A 23,731-nucleotide genomic window follows, 5' to 3' on the forward strand; every position below is an offset into this window, starting at 1 on the left:
TAATAATAATAATAATAATAATAATAATAATAATAATAATAATAATAGATAATAATAATAATATATAATAATAATAATAATTATAAACAATCTTTTCACTTTACAAAAAACAAACATTTTTAAAAGTTTTTGATACCTACGTGATATGCAACAAAAACGAATTATACATTTCGTAGGACAAGTTGTACACGCTTTTCATGTAAAAAAATTAAAATCAATGCGTTCAATAAAGCGTTCAACATTTCATTCTTATTGAATCTGGTCGAATAAACACAAGTCGTTGAACACCACTTGGTCGAACAACGGTCTCATAATATATTTTTAAACACAGGTTAATAATACGCAGTCGTACTATATTATAATGACGTTTATTATTTGTATTTTGTCAAAAAAAGACTCGTTGTTGTCGACCAAACGCGTGTAATAATTGTATTGCATTTATTCAATCAATGCGATAAGAAAAACATACTTCTAGTACATATATATCATCCCTAAACGGAAAACAAAACCAAAAATATTTTTTCGTCCCGATTAATATTATAATGTTTCACTATGTTTATCACGTGTGGTTTGCCTGCTTCGTGCGCAAAACTCGATAAGTGGAATAAAATATTACAAAAAATTACAATTAGAAAGCGCAGCACTGATTTGGAGATAAATTGTCAAATAAATAATAACGGGTACGTATCGTTGGTCTTAAAATAACGGACAGCTGGCTTACGATTACACAATATGTAATGCTATTACGTCTGTCGCAGGAAACATTGTTAACAATGAATCGAATGAAGAAGTATTTAACAACAATATATATTTTTATATTTTAAACTTTTTTCGATTTACTCGGCTAACTCGTAATCTACGAACAGTTTGACAGCAAGATCCTCGGGCTCTCGGGTAAAATATCTACGATATTACTTAATGTATCTACATAGTGATTATATTTTTTTCGATTCAACGCGATAAAGATAAATAACAATGTTACGTGCACAGCGAACTATGTATTCGTCACGTACTATTATTTATAATATTATGTAAACGCGAAATGGTACTACGACTTTATTAGACATATAAAAGTAATATAATTTTTATGGCACATGTTCGACACGGATAGGATATACATGAAAACAACATGATATTGTTATAGTATTATACGAGAGTTAAAAAATAAAATTAGTTCATAATCTAGTTTACGCGAAGTTACTAAGGAAAATATCGAGACACGCAAAGCTTTTCAACGAGTGTATAAAAAATTAGTTGGTTTTCCCAAGAAAAATCGTAAAACGGTGTCAACGCTTCATATAATTTTTTTATTGTCATATTGAACTCGATATCATATATATATATATATATACGTATATGGGCTGCATTACTGTAAAAACTGATTTACGAAAAACGTCTAATGTTTTGTTGGTAAAATACGATTCAATGTTGAACTCCATCGTTTGAAAATATATAGGTTAAAATATTCATGTACGTAAATAATTATTGGTTTTGTCTTCAGGCTCGCATGGATACTTATGCTACGTGTTAACGTGCTTTTTGCAGTAATGTCGTTATAAAACGTCCAATAAAACCTCGGCCACGTTACAGCGGTCGTAAATTACTATGTACATGGTGAATCGTATTACAACGTTAATTGTACACGATCGTAATAATAAATCAACGGTCGATATAATTTTAAAGGAAGAGATCATACTCTAAACATACGTAACATAATATCATTATAAAATAATAATTGTCGTGGAACACAACAACGTAACGTTTATAAAACCTCGATAGTGAAAATATCATTATTGCACGTTTAAGACGATGAATCGCTGTCCGAAGCGGCTGCAGCCGGGGACTGTTTGGTTTCCGGCACCGGCTGCGGGGATCTCGGCATCGCGGTCGCTGCTAGGTACGGGTTTTCTTCGACTTGCCCGTGTATGTGCTCGATTTCCACCCTGCAAAACGATCGAACCATATAATGGGGGCACATGCGACGCGATAGAGACGTGCGCATCAAATTCGGGTTTCGACCAGTGGCGCCATTTAGGGGAGGGGGGAGCAGGGTGTGTACTCGCACACCCTGAATTGTTTTCATCTTCAATTGTTGGCTATTGGCCTAGGCGTCACTGATACATGACTTTGCGACTTGGCCTTCAGTTTTCCAATTTTTAATATTGGGTATGCACTGCGGCTGATCAGTAATCACTACTAATCATAAATTTTGGCCTGGTGATGAGAAAAAATTGGCCTCTTTAATTGCTTGCACACCCTTAAAAAAAAAACTGAAATGGCGCCCCTGGTTTCGACTGCAGTCGTTTTATAATGCAAAGCGTACCTGTACTCGTGTCTGGCCATCAGTCTCAGATATTTCTCCGGCGGAGCATCCTTCTCGCTATTAACGATCGAAACCGACCTGACGGTGGTGTGCGACACCTGCGTGGTCGGCATCGTGAACTCTACGTAACAATACTTGTCCAGTTCCTCGGGTACTTGGTCGAACGATGTTAGAGTCATGCGGCATACGAGGTTGTGCGTAGTGTACGCGCCTGCAAGGGAAAAACCGACGGTTTAGAATGACGCACTGTTCGTGTGCACGGTAGCGTAATCATTGTTGGCCATCGTTGCGCTGCGGGTGCTAGTTAAAATCGCGAAATATTTTAACAGCGAAAACATAAATAGTGAACAGTAAGAAATATACATGGATATATCTTTATAATATAATAAGTAATAATTCACGTTAAAATAACATTAAAATTTGATATTTTTCCTAAACTTGTGTAAGTATATAAAATACATCATCACACTATTCTATGATCATAATATATAAAGCTTGACAGCGGTTAGGTTTAACCACGACTTATCTTTATTACGTGATCCAAAACGTAATAGTACAAACTTACATTATTCATTAACTAGTATTATCTAGTATTATTATATTATAAAGGTATACCCACTAACGAAAATAATTTCTTTTTTTTTCGCTATTAATGTATTCGCTGTTAAAACATTTCCCGATATTTTTTTTGCGATTTTCACATGGACTCCTGAGCTGTGATGTGTATACCTTGTCCTTCTTTAGGCAATCTCGACATTCTCCACACCACGGCTCTATGATGGTGCTCGTATTTGGCTTCGCCAGATGTCACTTCGATCAAATGGGGCTCGAGGTTGTCCATCGTGCCCAAAAATCTGTCAATACCTTTCACCTTGCCCGTCCTGGTGTGCAAAACGTAAATCTCAAAAATTAAAATTGAAAATAATTATTCCTTTCGATTTTACCTTCTGTGTGCTGACTTGACAGAGCCGTATCTAAAGTGCTTCTCTACCCTGAACAAATATATCCAACATTCCGGTATAGGGAACCTTATAGCTACATCTTCACAAGGCACCTGTCCGAGTTTTCTACTAGTGAATCCCGGTACGAGTATGTCTCCTTTTAATTCCACCTGTAAATTAATGATCATGCTTGTAGCGGTTGACGAGAAGAAACAATTTACCCATATCATATTTATAATCATCATTATTTATAATCATATTTTTGTACCGAACCTTATTCCCTGTTATGCACATTGTTGTTTTTAGTTGTAATGGAAGTTCCCGGTTTTTTGGTGGTCTCACTCTGAATCTCATCAATTCTATGTAACAAGCATCTGGTGGTTTAAACCTGTAATTGTAAATAATTAACATCCATTCTCTGGGCACTACATCAATAAGATTTAACTAAAGAACTAGAAGCTGTCCAACATCGAAATTTTTAAGATCTGTTTCTATTAATTGTAATTTATATATAAACATAAAAGCACACCATTGGCGCACATTCAGTTTAAAAACTTGGGAGTACTAAATGTGTTCACCTCAGGGGAATTTTTGGGGACAAAGCCCCCCCCCCCCCCTACAACTATGTAACACAAAAAGTTTTAATCTTTCCATTATAAATTTAGCAATTTTCTATTTTATAACTAAATAGTATTAATAAACTTAGTACAGTAATTAATCTCACAGGCTTAAGTGTAACTAACAGTAACTTAAATTTAAATTTTTTAGAGATAAGAAGGAAAAAACAAGAAACATTTTCTTTTATAAATTGCTTAATAATTCAATTGAATGTCCTGAATTATTATGTATGAATAGTTTTAATGTATCAAAAATGAATATAAGAAATTACATTTTGCTTTATACGTCTTTAGCAAATACTCAATTAGAATCAATTAATCGATTAATGAATATAGCTTATATGTATAATATTGATCTATTTGGTAATAGTTTTTTATAAATTAAAAATAATGTGAATTGAGCTCTTAGCTATGAATAATAAGATAAACAATTTTTATTGTAATTGGACCTTATGTCTGTATGAATTATATAAATAAATAAATATAAGTAAAAGTTTTAACAATTTAAAAGCGTTAATAATATGTAATGTTACTTGATGGTTCTTGTTCTTTCGTATTCGTCTTGTTGAACACAATTGTGGAACTCCACCCCTTCTAAACGAATCCATTCTTCGGTAACTACTGGGATAATATCGTGACGACCCACCACTTCTTTGCCTTGTCGAACTAAATCGTTCACGCCCAACTCAACATCAGGCATTCCTAAAATATCACAATAGAAATAAATGAAAGTTTTCTTATAAAAATAAAAACAAATTGTTTCTTGACACTCACCACACATGAACGCTAAGAAAAACAAACGGACCCGTGCGATTTGTTTAAGTACTGACCCCTGTGAATTTTGATCGACAAACAGTTCGTCCATCGCAGTGATTTGTACATCTTCTACTTTGTAGTTTAATGCTCTATCACGATGAGCTGAAAGTTTGAATAGAGCTTCTTCGATACAGATACTAAACTGTTTCATGTCTTCATAACTATGACTTCCCAATTTTAACAGTGTCGTAGTCTAAAAAACGTATTATCAAATGTTATGTGAATAAATTATCATTATATGTCTAAACATAGATTATTATTTTTTCTTACTTGAGCTCCATGTTCTACAGGCAATCCTAATTTTTTCAAATCGCTACCGAATTCTTTTACGCCTTGGTAATCGCCTTGGATAGCATAAGCTGCAAATTGACTTAATTTGTTGGTTAGCCTTTCAGCTTTTGTCACTTGACCTGGTCGAAATCCAGCCTTTTCCTTATAAAATATGTACAGTAATTTTACAGTAAATATTTTACCATATTGGTCATACTGTTGAGCTCCTAAAATCATCAAATATATAATTTTATAATCTAAATATTATAATATTATTTAGTAATTTATTTACTAATTACCAATATCAGATACGGAATAACTTGGCTGCAATGGAAGTTCTTGGAATGGATCTTTATCATCTTTAGTATTATATAATTGAAGAACCGGATTTTCACCTTGGTAAGTGATTTTAACAAATATTTTCTTCCAAAATCGGTGTGCAGTAATTTTTTTCTTGTTCGGTTGTCTCAACTCCATTGCCCAGCCGTCACCATTATAATTCACTCGTGGAAATTCTTCAAGTGGTTGGGAAACATCTTCATCAAATAATGGACTCGGTGGTGTTTCTTGAGAATCTGTTCGTTGAGGAATCGTTTGAGGAATGAACGTGTCTGCATAAGATACATTAAACAACAGTTTAAAATTAATATACATTTTTTTTTTTTTTAATGCATGAGTATACTATTATTAACCTTGAGATTTAAAATTTGTTTCACTTGGCTCTTGGTCAAATGGATTGAACCGAGAAGGAGCTCCTTCTTGGAATAAACTTGTAGGCACTTTTGGTGGAGGAGCAATTGAAGGCACAGCGGATTGATCAGAATCACCTGACTCTGTCTTAGGTCTAAAACAAAAAATAAATAATCATTTTTATTATTCATCATAATGTATTTAGGTGAACAAATTAAATACCTTATAAAAACATTAAAATCATTTTCATCTAAAGATTCGCCGGAATTATTTCTTGTAACTTTTGCTGGAGTCGACTGTGGCGCAGCTGGAATTTGATGAGTTGATAAAAATGAATCAAAGTTGTCATCTGCTCCAAAACCGATTGATGAATCTTCAAACGCTCCTTCCGAAACACTACCAAATGCATCAAATCCAGTTGTGTTACAATCTACTTGAGAATCGTCGAATTTAGCAGCAAATGCATCGAAAGCGTCATTTTCAGTAACTGCTGATTCTGGAAACGGTTCAGAAATTGCATTCACGGACGTACTTGTGCAATCTAACTGATGTGGTTCTTGCACATCAAATGGTGAAGTTGCTGTTTTTTCAGGTAATTCAAACACTGCATTAAATGACGTTTCTTGAGAACTTATTTCTTGGAAAGGTGACGGATCAGGCACTGATGGTACAGGTTTCATATCATATGCATCAAAAGGCTTCTCTTTAGCTGTTGTATCATTTTCGGTAAACGGAGGAAATGATTCTGATGGCGGTAACGTTTCATTAATACCAAACGCATTAAAAGATTCGTTTGTCGTCAACTCAACTGGTAACGTTTCAAATGCAGGTGGTGTTGGTTTCTTATCAATTATCGAGGTATCATTTATATCATTATTACTTACTGCAGTTTTATGTATTGCCGTATCAATTTCAAATTGATTAGAAGATTTTACTTGTTGCTGCGAATCAAAATCTAATCCATTTTTTTCTTCATCCCACTCAGTGTTTTTGATTTCCGTAGAATGCGTTGGAATAATGATATCTTGTACTTTCTGCTCTTGCACATTCTGATTTTCTACTTTCTGCTCTTGTACCTTCTGCTCTTGCACTTTATGATCTTGCACATTCTGCTCTTGTATCTTTTGCTCTTGAACATTTTCGGTTGGTACTAGAGTTTCCTCCACTACATTATTGAAGACTTCAACATTTGGTTTCTCTTCGGATTCAGTAATTTCTTGAATCATGCTTTCTGATTTACTTTCTTGTAATGTCTGATCACTTTGACTAGTAGGTTTTTTTGATGGTAATATTGGTGCAAAATGTCCTATATCTGACTTCCTTCGATCAGCCATCTTACTTAAATCTGGCATAATTTTTCTTGATTCTGTAACGTCATGTGATAATCTTCTCACCGGAAGAATAAAATCGTTTGAAGATTTTCTTGATTCCGGTTTAGATCCACCGACTATTGGTTGATTTTCTGGAATCGAGGGTGTTCTATTTTGTATATAACTTTCTTCTGGTTGTATACCCTCACTGATTGGAACATCTTCTAGTAAATCATCCATGAGAAAATCTATTTTCGGTGGAAATTTTGGCCTCTCTGGTTTTGGTCCTGAAGAAAAATCAATGATGTTTGTTTGTTGGTCAAAAACATTAGATGATTGGGACGTAATTGGAGGTTGAAGATCCTCACACCCTAATAGATCAGCGGTCGGTGTTGGACTGGGAGATAGTAAGTCTCTCATTGGCGTAGGACTTGGGGTCTTTGCTAGCCTATCCAGTAAATGTAACGAAGTAGCATCCATTTCTCCTGTTACACTAAGAATCAATTCTTTGGCATTGTGCGAAGGCGGTGGTGTTGGTCTTGGTGGTGGTCTTTTAGGTGGTGCTGGTCTCGGTGGTGGAGGTTTCGTTTTTGATGTATCCTCTGCAGCAGCAGTTTGGGGTTTTTCATTAATACCCAGTAGATCAGCCACTGGCTGAGTTCGTTCTGGTTTTTGCGTGAACGCCAAAAATGGATTTGTATTGTCTTGAGCAGAATTCGAAGCATTAAAATTCGAGAAAAATGGGTTATCATTATGAGATTCCAATTCTGCTGTTGTATTAGTTAAAAATGGATTAAAAGTATTACTATTATCGGTAAAAGTAGCTGTTGCATCTCCGATTAAAAATGGATTAGCCATCTTTATTTATGTATAAATTCAGACTCCAATAATTTTATTTCTGTTTGGCTGGGTACAGCGTCGTTAGCAAATGACGTATCAAAAGGATCGATTTCTTCTGGGACAGCTATTTCTGGCTCAACGGGTGTGTGCAGTACGTGAGGAATAAATTCTTCTTCGGTTAATATATCCGTACACTTGGGTTCGCTTTTCACTAGTTCACTCTCTAACAATTTCAATTCTACTTCTCCGGGTTCGTGTTTCACGTGTGATGTATCGAATGGATCGGTATTTAAATTGTCTTCGTTTAGTTGTTCTTGTGGATAATACGGAGTTAACGGTTTAGCTACATGCAATTCACCGTGATGATCGTTCGTCAACAAATCTTTTTCTAAAGCAAATGTAACTTTTGGTATACTAACTCTCTTTTCTTTTAAATTTAGTTCAGCCGGCCGAGCGATTTCTTCAGCTCTGGGATTGAAATCGTCGTCTTCTTCTATTATTATTTTCTTAATAGGTACTTTGGAGTCTTCTAAAAGTTCTTTTTCGAGTAATTTCAACTCGCTTTTACCGGGCAATAAGCTTTCGGCAATTGACGTATCAAAAGGATCAATTTGTACTGTTTCGTCTGCCGGATTACGAGGTGCAATCGGATGATGACCAATTACCGACAAATCGGTTGTACTGCCACCCAGTAAATCTCTATGTTCTAAACTTAGTGGTCTGACACTTTCAAAAAATTCTTTTTCCGCTGTCTTTTCGTCAATATATGTCTTGGCTTGTTCTGTTTTAATATTTATATTATTTACTGCGGGTACAAGGTGGTCCGCAAAAGATGTATCAAAAGGATCGACGTCCTCGGGTAGAGGAGATTTCGACAAAGACTCTGCAGCTAACGCAGCGAATTCATCATCTATATCGTCGTCTAACTGTAGCTGTGTATTTACGGTTTCCGATAAGATAAGTGGTGAATCAAATTCGTTTATAATTTGACTGATATCTTGTTGGGGAGTTTTTATATCTTCTTTGATTGGTTGTGGTTTGATCTCAATCGGCGTAACAATAGTTAATGGTAATGCGTCAGTTGACAGATCAGGATCGTCATCAAGTAAAGTTTTCACAGGTTTATCATCTACAAGTTGTACACCAGCAGTATTTTCGTCATAACTTTCCAACAATAAATTTACAGGTTTTGGTCTTTTTCGCACAGCCGTAGACCTGAAGACCTCGGGATTGATATCAACTTCTTTACCCGAGAGAACTTCAACCGCACACCCAAGACTTATGTATCTTTTATTTTTTTTCGATGGATTTGGTTGGATAACCTTGTCTACTATAGAAGTATCAAAAGGATCGAATTCTGTGTTTTCTTCGGTTGGGCTTTCTGGAATGTATGCTAGTTTTACCTCGCCACTTGTGATTACATCAACGTATGACGTATCAAATATGTCATCACCATTAACCGATTCTTCTTCTGATGATTCTTCATCAACAGGTGCGCAGGCCGCTGCTTCTTCTTGTACTTTAGCAGAATCAAGCGCTTCGAATTCGGCCTTTATTCGCAATTCTTCTTCTAATTTTGCCCGTTTTTCCGCTTCTAACTTTTCTTCAGCTGCTTTAAGTTCTGTCTGAGTGGGTTTTCTCTGGAAAAAACTGTTTGTTTTAATACGGTCGAGGTCACCTTGTGTTTTTTTTAACACGTCATCAATTCCAGCAGTGATTGCTTTGAACTTCTGCCACTCTTCTTGGCCGTCTTTTTCGCCTTCAGCTTCTTTTCCCTCTTGATGTTCTCGGCGGTATCTCTCAAGTTCTTCTTCGTTGAAAAGTTCTTCTTCTTTATGTTTGTTTTTCTTATTTTTCTTCTTTTTTTTCAAACCCTTGTGTATTTTCAGCATGTTCTGTAAGTGATTGATGGAAGATTCTAAAAAATACAAAAAAAAATTATTCGTCAACCTAAAAAATAAAAATAAAATTATGGATGTATCTTTAATAATGTACAAGAACTATAGCTCTTTTTTTATTTTTAAAATGTCGAGTATTTGCAATATTATCTATATATTAGTATAAATATAAAATAATTGTGGTAAATTGTGAGCGTATAAATATTTATTAAAATTTGTCATTACATAACGAATATTAATTAAGTCGTAATAATCTGTGGGCAAACTCGAGAAATACATTCTCGTTCATCGATTACGTTCCCGAGATTAAGTACTTAAATAATGATTATATACGTGGTACAATGTTAAAAATTGTATAAATTGAATAAATTAAACACACGAAATCAATTTTTAATGTAGTAAGATATAATAAATCACTGTTTACGTATACATTTCATAAAACTTGAATGAACTTGTTTAGATTTTAATATTAATGGTATCTTATAATAATTACTGATTACGCAGGTATACGTATTCATAATGTTCACGATGTACTTGTAATAAATTTAGGTGAAGTGCTTTTTGATCAAATCCTTCATACAGTAAGTATATTAATTTTGTTTGTTGACGTTTTTTCAACACGTGCACCAATAATTATTGATTGCATAAAAACCGGCAAACCTAAACCTCTAGTTATACTACATAAAACTTCAAGCGTTTTATTAGTTGACTTAAATATTTTTTATGCAAATGACGTATTTGTAAAACTTTATTATTATACGGAGTTAGATGTTTGTAAAGAAGAAAATAATAATTTTTGGATTAAAAATATTTATCATTGCAAGTCATTTTTCATCAGTTTTTGATAAATATTTTATTAATACTTGAATAGCACTGTTAATACTTTAATAACTTTGTTGATGTTATAATGCGAACAAATTGTACTTACAGTTTTTTTTATATATTTTATTGCAAAACATTGGTTCGATTTCAATTAGCTTTGATTCATTATCTAATACTGTTGCGGGTATTAGTATTAATCAACGTACGGTGTAATATACTGATCAAAGAATTAAGATTGAATTCGAAATTTGATTATTCGTACATCGAAATAGATGTTTTCGAAAAACGTGGAAGAAATACATTTATTTTCATTAGAAAATAATTTCTCGGTTGAAATATCGATTTGTAAACATTTATTTTTTGCCGTTTTTTTCGTGCAGCTACGAATAAATAGAAAGTTAATATAATTATAGTTTTCGTGCATTTACGTTGTTGTATGAATAAACACGAATCTTCGAATAACACAAGACGTCGTACATTATTCCTTGGATACACATTCGGATACACTGATTTCAAAATTTGTGCGTCGAAATGGTTTTCCTTTTAAGCAATATCGTTTGTTAGGGTATTGTGACTAGAGGGTTTTATTACTATTAATAATAATATAATTGGGATCCCGCATGGTTCAATTCTAGCATGTATAGCAAGTTGAGATATTTTATAATTAAACGAGAGAAAAAGGTATTATTCAAAAGAACTTGTGGAAACAGCAAAACTATAGAAAGGATTATTAATAAACAACTTTTATTCACAAACGGCACGGTTCTCAGGAATAAAAGGAAAATGAGCATCCGCGGATGGAGGGTGGCAAATATTTTATTAACTTAATGATGAATATTTTACATTGTACCATACCGGTATCAAGTGCTCGATACGAAAATATTTGGACTTTAAACACGACGAAGTATGAAAATTAAATGAATGAAAAAAGTTTTATTTATAATGAAATACTCAGACTTATTGGAATTCGGGGTGAATTGACTTGGTGTACAGTCAAATGCTGAATATTTCAGGTTCGGATTGTACTGTATTTACGTTTGGTTGCTAATTATAATAATAATAATAACTAATGATTAGAGAACGAATTTTCAAACATTTTTCAACGATTTTATCCACAGCGAAAATTCGCGTTTCATTTGTTTTATAATAATACAATTTATATTTACTATCGTATAGTTCTTTAACGTTATTTATGTTTTGTTTCTTTAACCGGATAAACATTCTGAATTTTTTAAATTATTGTAAACTGTTGTAAAAATTATTTTAGATAATATTACTTGTAGTGCTTACACACAACTGTATTATTGAATGATATATGAAATCTGTATGTATTACTTATAATGTAAATGAACTTTCGGTGGGTCACCGCTGCTCTATTTTACTCAAAATATTTACATACATATACAATATTTTTTAAATGAAACTAACGACAGTTTTTTTTTAAATATATTTGAGCGCTTGGATTAATGATATACCTACACATTTCATAACGTATTTTAATCAATTATTGTCAAATACCTAAAAAATTTATTCAAAATATGCAAACATTACAAATAATTTACCAATAAAATATGTACTTTGATTTTTATATCTTGTATTTAATTATATTGTTTTTTTTTTTTGTGGTGTTTAATGATTTTTATTAAATTATTAGTGCATTCAACAAAACTGTATTAACATTTTAAAAGTATCGAATCAGTTTTATTTCTTTGTACCTATTTTAATCGATTAAAAAAAGCACAGGCCGTTGGTTTTATGTGCATTTATCATAGGATTGTTCTACGTTCACGGCTTAATTATATTACACATGTGGTGCAATATTGTCGAGCGTTTACGAACAATGACTTCGGTTCGGCCCAGGCACGGACGGCGTTTACGGCGTGGAACAGTTGCGCTTCGAATAGAATCGAATCGCGACCCCGGTGACTCAACGAATCGACTATGTACGTACTACACTGCCTGAAATCGTTTCACATCTGCCACCACGACCGTGCGCAATGCAGAGCTGACGTGTACGCGTAACAGATTTATATTTCTAATTTCCATGCAGACGTCCAGTGATATCATTCAATCGCCATCGTCGATCCGTGTTCGCACATCGGTGTGGTAAGTGACATTTTTGGCAAAAAATCGGTTAGGTTAGGTGTGCTCTACGGTTTTTTCCTCCGTATAAGGCACATACCGGCGCTCATAGAATACGTTAGTATACTATAGAGTATACTATAGGGTTCGGCGTCACTGGCTTTGAAGTACTGGGACTTATTGGAGTGTAAACTCTGAATCACCTGTACTGAACTATTCGTTAAATGTCTCTCGTCACACTTGTGCTCTAAATCATCAAAGCGTTCTATAATAATATATTATGCTAAACGTGTTGATATTACATGATGAAATGTCACGTACACTGCGATCGAAACCGATCGTCTAAGGACGCCGAAAATTTAAGGAATAAACATATATGTTTTTCTCTCTAGGTTCGTAAGCTTGCGGATCTCGTAGACTTTTAAAGTTTTAACCATATCTCCAGAGTTTTTGACGTCAATACGTAAAGTTTCCTGGGATAATCTCAAAAATGAGACACGAATAATGCGCGGAAGGGGGGGGGGGTTATACGATTCGGTGTTTTCGTTTAAATGTACATATGACCTGGAGTCAAATTCGAGCATGACAATGAAATGAGTCGCGGAAGCAGTACCGCAATAACCGGGTGTGTTACGTATATCAAACACACGGCCCCGTGGTCCAAGCCTTTAATAGGGCCCAATGATAATATTTGAAAAATATGTAGAAAACAAGAAAATAAAACCTTTTTGTAAAAATAATTATTAATGGAGATTGAACAATTAATTGATTTTGTTTTTTACACACTATCGTACATCGACGTTTCTTTTGTGGCCTGTATAATCGAAATTCAAAATAGTTTGGTTACAATTGATTAAAGGTACGGTTTCCCTGCAGAGACCGGGCGCGGGTGGGGGGGCTTTCATTTTATTTACACACGGGTCCAAATTAGTGTAGTTGCTGCACTGCGTGGAGGGGAATCTATATATTTTCGATGTGACCTCGTGCCGTACACAATGTTGGTAGAGACGTTTACAAATAATTATATCGTTCCCCAGGAGTCAGATGATCGTCGGTTGGAATAATATCACAACGAATACGGTGTCATTTTTTTTTTTTTAAACTTCATCGTATCGATATTTTCTCATCCGATCGAATGCAATCCACGTCAACGTTATAGCGCGAGCACAATTTATTAAATGGTGTGGTACAATTGCAATATTTGTTTATTCGATTTGCAGAAAACGACTCGTCTTGAAATAGCCTCCATCGGTAATGCGTGGCGTACGAGTTTCAAAGTCAGCCGTTATAATATCTGTGTACAATTTAGGTTCTGTGACAATCTCTGCGGATGCCGGGGCGATCGTAACAGTACACACCAACGATGAAACCTGAGAACGGTATTCTGCACCCGGAATTCCGTACGGATAATCGAGCGGTATTTTATGAGACTTTTTGCGAACACAATAGGTTAACAAGTGCGCAGAACAGAACGAAAAACGGCATAACGCGTATAACTGTACGGACATCGCAAAAAGAGGAGTATACCACGATTCATGAAAAAGATACGTTTGCGACTGACTATAACGTTATTAGTGGTATGTTGGGATATGATAAAAAACGTTTTTTTATACGTCGATGATGAATTAAAACGGGTGGGGTTAGTGTTTAATGTGCTGTCCACGTTCAAAGTGTTTCGGTTAATTATATATAATCGCACAGTATCATATAATATGACGATAGGAGAATCACCAAATGACAAGTGAAAAGTGTGATTACATGGCAAACTGAAGAAACGTTTGAATATGATAAGCAGATGTACATTATCTAACCTCACGGTGGCCCCGAAAAATTGACATAAATCGATAAGCATGTTTGAAATCCTGTTATCTCACATTCGTTTTAAAGATATGGGATTTTCTAATTGCATTTATTTGCTTAGAACAAAAAAAAAAAACAAAAAAAAATTGTTCGGTACATAAAAATTAAAAGGTTATCAGTATGATGCATTCAAGAAGATAGGAAACATCGAGTTTTGTTTAACGAGTTATTTTATTGCATTTGATTGCATATAATTGCAATGAAATTCGTCAATCTTATGCCATCGTCATAATCAAGGCGCGGGAGTTAAAGCATTTGCTTATTTTTATTTATTGACTTAAAACGTAGCAGAGTGCTATAGAAGCGTATGTCAAGTTATAACAAGCACAATTATGAAATTTGAAAGAGCTTTTTTTTGCTTTTTTCAGTAATTTTAAAAAAAAAATGTTTATTTCCAGTTTTTCTGAATATTTTTACTTATTTGACCAGTTCTTTTACGTTTTTATAGTTTTCTCCTGCGAAATCGTTATTGATAGAATTAAAAATTTAAAAATAATTCTTATCTTATCTACGTTGTCACGTAATTCGTCTAAGGTAGAGGTTCCCAATCTTTTTTGACTCATGGCACCCTTTATTATTTTCTAAAAATTTGGAGGCACTCTATAGCCTATGCCCTATACTCTATAGTTTATACTGAATACACAATATTTATATATCGTATATTTAAATTTATATTTTGTAACTTCGGTTTTATTTAGCATTAAAAAACAATAAAGATAAAAGATTAAAGTCACTAGTATTTCACCGTAAATAACTTTAAAACAGTTCACATCAAATCTATAGCATCGAACCAGTATGAAAATTAAAATAGATTGAACATCTCAGTAAAAATTATGTGTTATATAATTAATACATTAAATTATTTTGTATATACCTTATTAATTATACACAATAGGTTTTATATTATATTTATAGAATATAGTCTGTTTTATTACCCACAGTGCTATATTTTTCATGAAGGCATTTAAAAATAAATAAATATATTTCAAACAGTTTACATTTTATTTTTCAGAAAAATCCTTTAGAAAATCCATAAAATGCTTAATGTAAATAAAGTCATAAAGTCTTGAAAGTGTAAATTTATTTTGATTTTTTAATTAGAATTTTATAGTTTTTTTTTTTTAATAAATATTTTTGCTTAATTTTAAATTTTTTAAATGCTTATACATAATGCTATTTTTAATCATTTTAAGTGTTAAAAGTCCCAAGCCCTGGTTATAATAATATTTTTAAAATTTATTGTACCTACTGTAATCGAAATACCTACCCGCGGCCCGTATGTTGCGCACATACGTTTTATTACTTATTTATAAGCACACAATAACGCGCGCAAACATAATACACAGTACACGCAATTGTAGTTCAGTAATTTCAATATGTTGAAGTCGAATAAACGAACCGTTTCCTCGTAAGTTACGTAGTGACCACACGGCAAACGCCCCGTCATGCACGCGTACGTGTTTTTACATACCGTCGGGAATATTGGTGCGACGACGCGTTGTGATGAGCGACGAAACCGTTTCGATATGACAATTTATTTTCCGTGCATCCGCTCCTCGATTTCCTTTCGTCCTGCGAACGCGTGCTGAGTAAACAATGCTATCGCGTACGAACGACTGCGCCGCATACCGTACTATTAATGTAGGATTTATTACCGAATCCGTATCAAATGGTGGCCTACGGGAGCTTCACAACAATACGTTACAGTACACATCGTTGTTCGGCTTTTGTCTGAAATATGTGGTGGACCAATGTGCGTTTATGTGTGTGCGTTAACTTATATCGATCCTACACGTAACGTGTGACCAGGAACACTGACGAACGTGTGCGCCAGCGTGTAGATCGCGTATATTTCGAGATTAATACATATATAAATACATGTGAACAGTATACCGATTTATATGTGTGTATGCGCAAAAAATAGACGTAACTGTGTCTTGCGCATGCGTATGTGTGTGTATATTGTATAATTGTATACATGTATTGACCGCGATCTCGCAGTGGCGGCGGCGGCGGCCTGAAATAGAAAACGGTATAAGACGAGCGGAAGTACGAGGAGTAGAAAAAAAGTAAATTCACATATGGCGCAGAAGGGATAGGTGAACGCGTGAAAACTGAAGGCGGTGGAGTAGGCGCGGACGCGTGCCGAGGTCCAAACTTAACGGACACGTGCGAGACGCACCATCGGCTTTCGCTCAGTCAGGATTATTCCCCGTAAAGAGAAAGTTTCTCCCCGCTTCAATCCAAACAAATACTACCCCGGATAATAATAACTATGACATCATGACGCGATGTTTTGTTCATTCAGGCGGTCTTTGTAGCGCTGACGGTAATCGACATGGTTCTTCACGTCTATTCGGTAGAATATGTGTGTTTTCATTTTTTTGTGTACAAAAAAACTGGTATAGAAAATTAACCACCCTCGGCAGGTACGTGTGAGACGTGTTCGCGTGTTGTTTTAACGTGGTTATAAACGATCAATGTAAAAAGACGTCGACAGCTGAGAAACGTGGTTTTTTGTGCACGAATAAAACGATATAACAACGTGCGTAAACACGAATATGTCAGGACGTGCAATGCGAAAAAAAGCACTGGGCTCCGAGAAAATCGAGTTTAAACGGATGGAAAAAAAAACCGTGTGTTGCAGAATACCCTAATGAAACGTAGTCGTATTCGTGTTATAATCAATAATTTCACGAGGTCGCGTGTATTAACAACGGAGTAGGCAGTAGTCATGTTACGTGAAAATACACGTTATGACCGTCGAAGACCGTGATAACGGCCTTTGGTGCGATTACGACGTAGCAGTGTTCGGTAATGTTATTATAATTGCTCCGGTTGGCGCGTATGTGTTCGAAAGATAACAGCGAACCAAAACCCCCTACCGCCGTCGCTAATCTTTTGCGACGAAAACAGTTAAGCATACCCCCGACGAGGGCTCGTTAGTTAAACAACACGAAAACTCACTCGGTCCAGTAGCCAGAGGTGTACGCAGGGGGGATGATGGGGGATCAAGCGTCTAGTGACAGGGAATCTGAATGGCTGCAAGACGGCCGACTTCGTCATTATCAATTATCACAGGTTTTATTATATCACTTATTATATAATATAACCATAGACCTTATAGTAAGAGTATAAGGTCTATGAATATAACTTATTATTATAAGGGCCATTTTATCAATCACCAGTTAAGAGAATATAACCTTTAGTTAAGATTAATCCCCAGTTAAACTAGAAATGTGATTTTATTATGACTTGGTTAATATTTTACCCTGAGTTTGACTGCAAATTAATTAACCTTAGATATTTGACCAGTTAAAGAGTTAAACTAGAGTTTAGCTGAAATATTATCATATTAATCTTATTTATTTTGGTATGTGAATACATTTGTTTGATTTTACTTTTAATTTCAAAGATTTTTCTTATTCGTAACTTGTAGGTATCTTTATAATTGGTAATTATTTTAATGCAAGTAGGTACCTACTTATTAAAATGACTTACTCGTATTTAAGTAGCAGTAGTAGTAGTGACAGTAGTACTTATTAAAACCTAACAGAATAAAATAAAATTTTGATGCATATTTATTGTATTTACACAAATAATATTTATAATTTTTGAATTTATTAATAAATAGACATTTATTTTGTGATTTTTTTTATTTAATAAATATACACCATAAACATTTTTACAATTCATATTCAAATAACACAACAAAGAAATTTATAGTTTGTACATATGAGAATTATGATTAGATATCTATATCTATATTTATTTATAATATATATATATATATATATATATATATATATATATATATGGGTTCCCCTAATTCAACTATGAAAACACTTAAACAGACATTAAAACACTGAGTTAATTTTACTTGTTTAATATTTAAAATAAGAAAAAGTAATCAGATACTTAACTGTCACTATTAGTATATTAGACTTATAACAAGAATGGCAATACAACTTAGGTGGAAATAAGGTAAGGGAAAGAAATATATTGAGAATAAAGTTATAATAAAATCTGTGATAACTGATAATGATAAAAAAGTCGGCCATCTTGCAGCCATTCGGATTCATATTTCTTCCCCATGGGCTTTTTTTTTTGTCTTAAATGTTTAAAAATGTATTTAAGAAATACGACGGGACAGTCACGGTTAAATGGATTGGCGTTAATGAACATATATATATATATATATGTCTCGTACATCGAGACATTCCATTATCTACAGAGCAAATAATTGATGAATTTAGTGCAAAAGCCCGACGGATGAATTTCCGCCTTGATTGCATTTTTTTTTTTGTATAATAATAAAGAATAAAGATTGAAAATAATAAATTTTTATTTATGACATCCCCATCCCCATACCAAACTATTGCGCACGCCACAGCACGTAGTCCTTGGATTTCATCTCCGTCAATTACAGAATATACCGCGTTATGGGAACCGTTTTATTTTACGCAACCGAAGATTGGTGGTTGATCATTGATGGACTATCGAACGGTCGGTATCGAATTTTATCCGCCGTCAAGTTCGCAAACAGTCCGTGTCGAAATTTTATCGCGTTATCTATCGTATTATACTAGCTGTAACTATCGTCTGTAGTACTCGATGTTGTCCTCTACGAATGTTCAATATTTTATCTCGTGGGCACACGCTCGTGCAAATCGTTCACGTGCACATCGAGTCGTGCGAATCGCGTATATTTTCAAGCTCGTCCAGGTATTGTGAAAATTAAGAATACAATGGTACAAGGGCGGATTGGCTCCTTCATTGCAGCTTGGGTAGTAACGGTAAAACCGTTGTTTAACCTATTACAATATTTTGTCATTTATACTTTAGGTGCCTCAAAAAAATAACGCAGGATTTATACTATCTGCTACAAATTAAATCTATACTTAACGCCGTGCGATTTCTTCTGATGGGGATACTCATCAATCAAAGTCACAAGTTTACCAGAACAAAGTTGGAAATGTCTTGGAACTTAAGAAAAAAATTCGTCGTGTCCTCAACGAACTTGATGGGTCAATGTGCTGTCCAGTGATGGTAAATTTGATGGAAAAAATAATCGCCTGTAGGGCTAGTAGGGAAAGTTATCTGCCCAATATTGTTTTTCACTGTTAAACCTTAACTTCTTACGAAGAGAATGACATATTTGTTATGTTTTTTTCAAAATAAATAAATTAAACTTATTGCAGATTTAAATCCCGTGTTATTTTTGAGACACCCTATAATATAGTACCTTTTATCAGTTAAAAATTCATAACATGAATATCAACTCATAATATAAATACAATGCAAACACTATTTACTTATTTATTGAGAAATTAATAGTTTATGCAAAGTGCCAAGTGGTAAATTAAGTTTTAATAATCATTCTTAGTACGACAAATTTAGTAATATTGAGCATTATTGTAAATGTATTATTTGTAATTTATAGATTTCGAATTAAGTAAAATTATTATTGTACCTATTATAGAAATCGCAGTAAAATATAATTGCAACCAAACGGGCCAAACAATTTGACTTTCCAAACTTTTTTCCAACACATCTGGAAATTTTCCTTTCTCCCGTCTGCCTTGTATTGATATCATCTCTGACTTTAGTGGAATGTTTACTGCTATGACCCGACCGAAAGTTTTGGCGAAATCGATCGGCATGTACTGTAGATAATAAGTGCGAGCATGTGCGGTGTGTGAATAAATATAAAAACTATACCCGACGGATAAAATGCAGAGGGGTGTAAAAAATCAAACTTTGTAATATAAACGTTGTTGCTGTTTTTGCGACCGAATTATGAACCTATTATGAACAAAATGTTGATATGACCGAAAAATCAGCTTCTATTTCAACTTTGAATACTAATATTTACTTTTTTCTGGGCAAAGTCATAACAAATACAATGAATCAACACACGTTTGACGCGTTTATAACGACAAAACTATTTCCCACTTTGTTCCTTTGTGTATTGAACATATTATTAGCGTTGCCTAAAAGTATAATTTGGTACGTACCGACAATGTAAAATGTGAAGTTATATCGACCAACTGACGTCCACGTGTTGCCACGAAAATGTCTCTACACGTATTTTTCTAGACACGTTTAGGCGCAAAATAACAGTATAGTACACACACAAAGCAAAATAATAAAATACGTTTACGGACGTGCGTTTGTTCGTACACATCAGTCACTGTGAAAACGAATAAAAAGCGCATTAAGTGATAATAATTGTATCGTTAACGTTGCGACACGAACCGTGTTTAGTACCTATCGCGCACCTTCGGTTACTGGTAACGACGGACGATTCGGACAACCGAAATGACGGTATTAATTACAATAATAAAATTATTGATAATAAACGCGATTTAGCGTTTGGAATACGATATCAAAAATATGTTGTCCGGGGGAGGGGGAAGGACATTCGATCAACAATACGAACGTTGGGCACATCCGTTGTACTACGTATTTCCGAACGAACGATCACTTCTGAGTAAACCAGATACCGTGATAACAAGCATAATAGCTCGGATAAATGATTTCCTGTTCGGACGCAACGTGACTGCGCGTCCATCACTGCCTAAAACTTTGGCCACGAATAACGCGGGGAAAAATGTCGGGGGAGGGTATTTTGAAAATACTTGAAACGTAAAATATTGATGAAAATAGCGTGCTTTATTAACATGAATGTATATGCTTCACTTGCAAGTTTCACGGGAAAACTTTGAAATAACTATTAGATTTGTTGGTCCAAACTTTGTTGGATGCAAAACGTTAATTGTTTTTAAATGTTGAGTTAAGAAAGTGCATGATAAAATCTTACTTATGGGTGTTACCTATTCATATAAACGATTACTTGTTAACAGTAAACGAATACTGTAGAATCGATTAACGTTAAACACTGTTAATATCCGTTCGAAGAAATTCCGCAGAAAGCATAAGCTCGTATTCAACTGCAGAGTACGTCGTGGATTGCCGAAGTTTATTTAAAATTAAGCGCGTCGTTTGAAAAATCAAACATTTTAGACTCGGGATAAAATATTGTACGCGTAGTACGCGGCAGCCACCGGTGACATTGTTCTGTATTAGGGCTATGAGAATACTATCAACGACGACCCTCAGCAGGGGCGTATACAAGCGGGGGAATGGTAGCAGCGGGCGGAAACGGTGTCGGGATCTTCTCCGGGAATTCGACTTTTCGGAGATGCGCTCGTTTGAACATTTAACGCGTGCAACGTTTAGCGAGTGCCTGAAAGTATTTCATCAACTCGTGTGCACATCGAACTATGTTCGCATTTCAGCAATAGGTACTACGATAACATTATGAGGCTCTTGAGATTATTAGACATGAACGTGAAGCGTTGCGCCGATACAACTCCGATGTGGACGATTCGAATGTGATGTACGCGTTTCGGGAAACGGGTCCGTCCGACGACTTATTTTCGAATGGACGAATCGCGAACGATAGTGTGTGTTCAACGATGAAGAAATATAATATTGTGTTCCGCAGTTGTTCCGCCGAAAGCGGTGGAGGCATGTTGAGAACAAATAAACATGATTTATATTATTAAATAACGCTAGCGGTTTCGATGCTTTTGAAACGTTTGTTTTTGTTTTTTTTTTCGCTCTTCACGTAGTCGACGGCGAAGGCAAGCTAAACGACCTACCATCCCCTGTTCCCTTTAATTTAGTGATATCATTGTTTCCGTTGTCGTCTCGGCTATGGGATCTGATCCAAACGTTTTCGTCGGGGATCGCGGGATACTCGAAATAAATCCCGACGACGTATCCGACACGGTAATGCGAACCGAAGGTCGTGCGCGCAGCACCGCTGTCACACACACACACCTTGCCGAGTGACCCAGATACGGCGACGGCAGCGTAGGCATATCGTCGCCAGCGGCGGTGGCTCGAATTTTTTTTCTCACCCTCCTGTCACTCGACAGTTCCGGTCTTTTCCCGAGACCCTCGAACACACACCACCCGCCCGTCAACCGTTTTTATCACTTTTTTCCGTCATCATTACGTACCGTTGTGGCCGTTGCCCGTGCTTTATCGTCATCGGTTGCGTTTGGATTATAATTACGCGGCGATTGTTGCAGACCCGACGACGGGGTATTCGTACATCACGCGATTCAAACGCGTTCGTTGTTCGTCGTGAACAACAATACAACAACAATAACGATAATAATAATAATGAAAAAAAAAACCCGACTTCTTAGCACCGGTATTTCTTACTTGTGCCGTGGCATTTGCGACGTACCGGACTCGGACCAACGACATCGGAGTGCGGCTACGCGCGTGCAGCAGTGGACTCGCGGTCGAGATCGATTGTCCGGATAGCGGAAGTACAACGAGAAAAAAATCAAGTAAATTACCGTCGGATACGCATTAGCCCGAACGAGTTGCTCGTAGTGGACTTGCACGAGTCGCGGTACTGCGCGGAGGACTCGAACGGACGCGACAGTGTTGTGACACGGGAAACGGCCGTAGGATCGGTTGGGGGCGCGCGTGCGCGCACGACATGGGCACCCTTCGGCGGGGACGGCGATGGGCGCAGGACGGGTGAGAAGAACACGCCGAAGCGAGGCCGATATTCCGCGACGGCCGCCATCGACCGGCCGCTACGGGGCGCGACGTACGCGTGCCCCTCCCTCCCACCCCACATAAGCGGCATCCGTTCGGCAGCGCGCGAGAGGGGGGCGAGCTATTGATTGTCCGACCCCGCCGCGGGAACGGCGTGTGACGCAAGAACAAAAATACCAGCGCGCATTAGTTTCGTCGCGGGGGAAATATTGATTTTTCACCGAGTCGACCGTTTCGCGTCCACGCAGTGTTACGCTGTACGCACACACGCGGCGCTCGCCCACACGCTGTATCTATCTACCTACTTATTTGCCCACCCCTGTGCACCGTCATGGAGAGTTACTCCGGGTAAAGTACGCGGTTCGAATGGGGGTGGAACGTACAACGGCCGTGTTTAATGTTCAATGGTGTCGCATCGCTGTCGGACGAGACAAAGTTCTTCTATAGAAATCTAGTGCGATCTTTTTATTGGATGGTTTTACTTGCAGCCAAACACCCCGTTAACGCCCGTTACCGTGCACTGAAGTTAGCCGACCACCGTTTCACCACGCTTACGGGTTACCGACGGCCGTGTTGACCGAGTAACCAGTGCTTGATCAGTGACTTAATATAAATGTATACTCGTAGGTCCCAATCGTTTTCATCAAAAGCCCAAACGAAATAGATATATTGATTT

General features: G+C 35.9%; 2 protein-coding genes across 5 annotated transcripts; both read right to left on the reverse strand.

Annotated features, from left to right (window-relative positions):
- Positions 1-74: 74 nt before the first annotated feature.
- LOC112686436 (protein stoned-B) lies at positions 75-7,850 on the reverse strand. The gene is made up of 11 exons (XM_025558698.1): positions 5,880-7,850; positions 5,660-5,811; positions 5,267-5,578; positions 4,968-5,194; positions 4,656-4,890; positions 4,415-4,583; positions 3,538-3,652; positions 3,268-3,434; positions 3,053-3,204; positions 2,324-2,534; positions 75-1,943 (listed from the first exon to the last, which is right to left on the reverse strand). Exons 1-11 carry the CDS (start codon positions 7,823-7,825, stop codon positions 1,802-1,804), a joined length of 3,828 nt encoding a protein of 1,275 aa, XP_025414483.1. The 5' UTR covers positions 7,826-7,850; the 3' UTR covers positions 75-1,801.
- LOC112686437 (protein stoned-A) lies at positions 7,807-22,950 on the reverse strand. Of its 4 annotated transcripts, none has more exons than XM_025558699.1 (2): positions 22,708-22,950; positions 7,807-9,725 (listed from the first exon to the last, which is right to left on the reverse strand). In XM_025558699.1, the coding sequence occupies exon 2, from the start codon at positions 9,697-9,699 to the stop codon at positions 7,828-7,830; it is 1,872 nt and encodes a 623-aa protein (XP_025414484.1). In that variant the 5' UTR covers positions 9,700-9,725; positions 22,708-22,950; the 3' UTR covers positions 7,807-7,827. The 4 variants fall into 4 exon arrangements, with proteins under 4 accessions (XP_025414484.1, XP_025414487.1, XP_025414488.1 ...); XM_025558702.1 differs by lacking the exon at positions 22,708-22,950 and adding an exon at positions 22,500-22,661; XM_025558703.1 differs by lacking the exon at positions 22,708-22,950 and adding an exon at positions 20,487-20,582.
- Positions 22,951-23,731: the final 781 nt, after the last annotated feature.

The sequence above is a fragment of the Sipha flava genome, unplaced genomic scaffold (genome assembly GCF_003268045.1).
Source record: "Sipha flava isolate LNK unplaced genomic scaffold, YSA_version1 308_pilon_pilon, whole genome shotgun sequence".
Taxonomy (NCBI): Eukaryota; Metazoa; Arthropoda; class Insecta; order Hemiptera; family Aphididae; genus Sipha; species Sipha flava.

Bases quoted from the DNA above. Each gene is read 5' to 3' on its own strand.
- LOC112686436 (XM_025558698.1), bottom strand. From the start codon at position 7,825: ATGGCTAATCCATTTTTAATCGGAGATGCAACAGCTACTTTTACCGAT. The intron at 4,584-4,655 runs GTGAGTGTCAAG...GTGATATTTTAG, and splicing joins TTTCTTAGCGTTCATGTGTG to GAATGCCTGATGTTGAGTTG. The intron at 1,944-2,323 runs GTACGCTTTGCA...ATCGTTTTGCAG, and splicing joins ATGGCCAGACACGAGTACAG to GGTGGAAATCGAGCACATAC.
- LOC112686437 (XM_025558699.1), bottom strand. From the start codon at position 9,699: ATGCTGAAAATACACAAGGGTTTGAAAAAAAAGAAGAAAAATAAGAAA.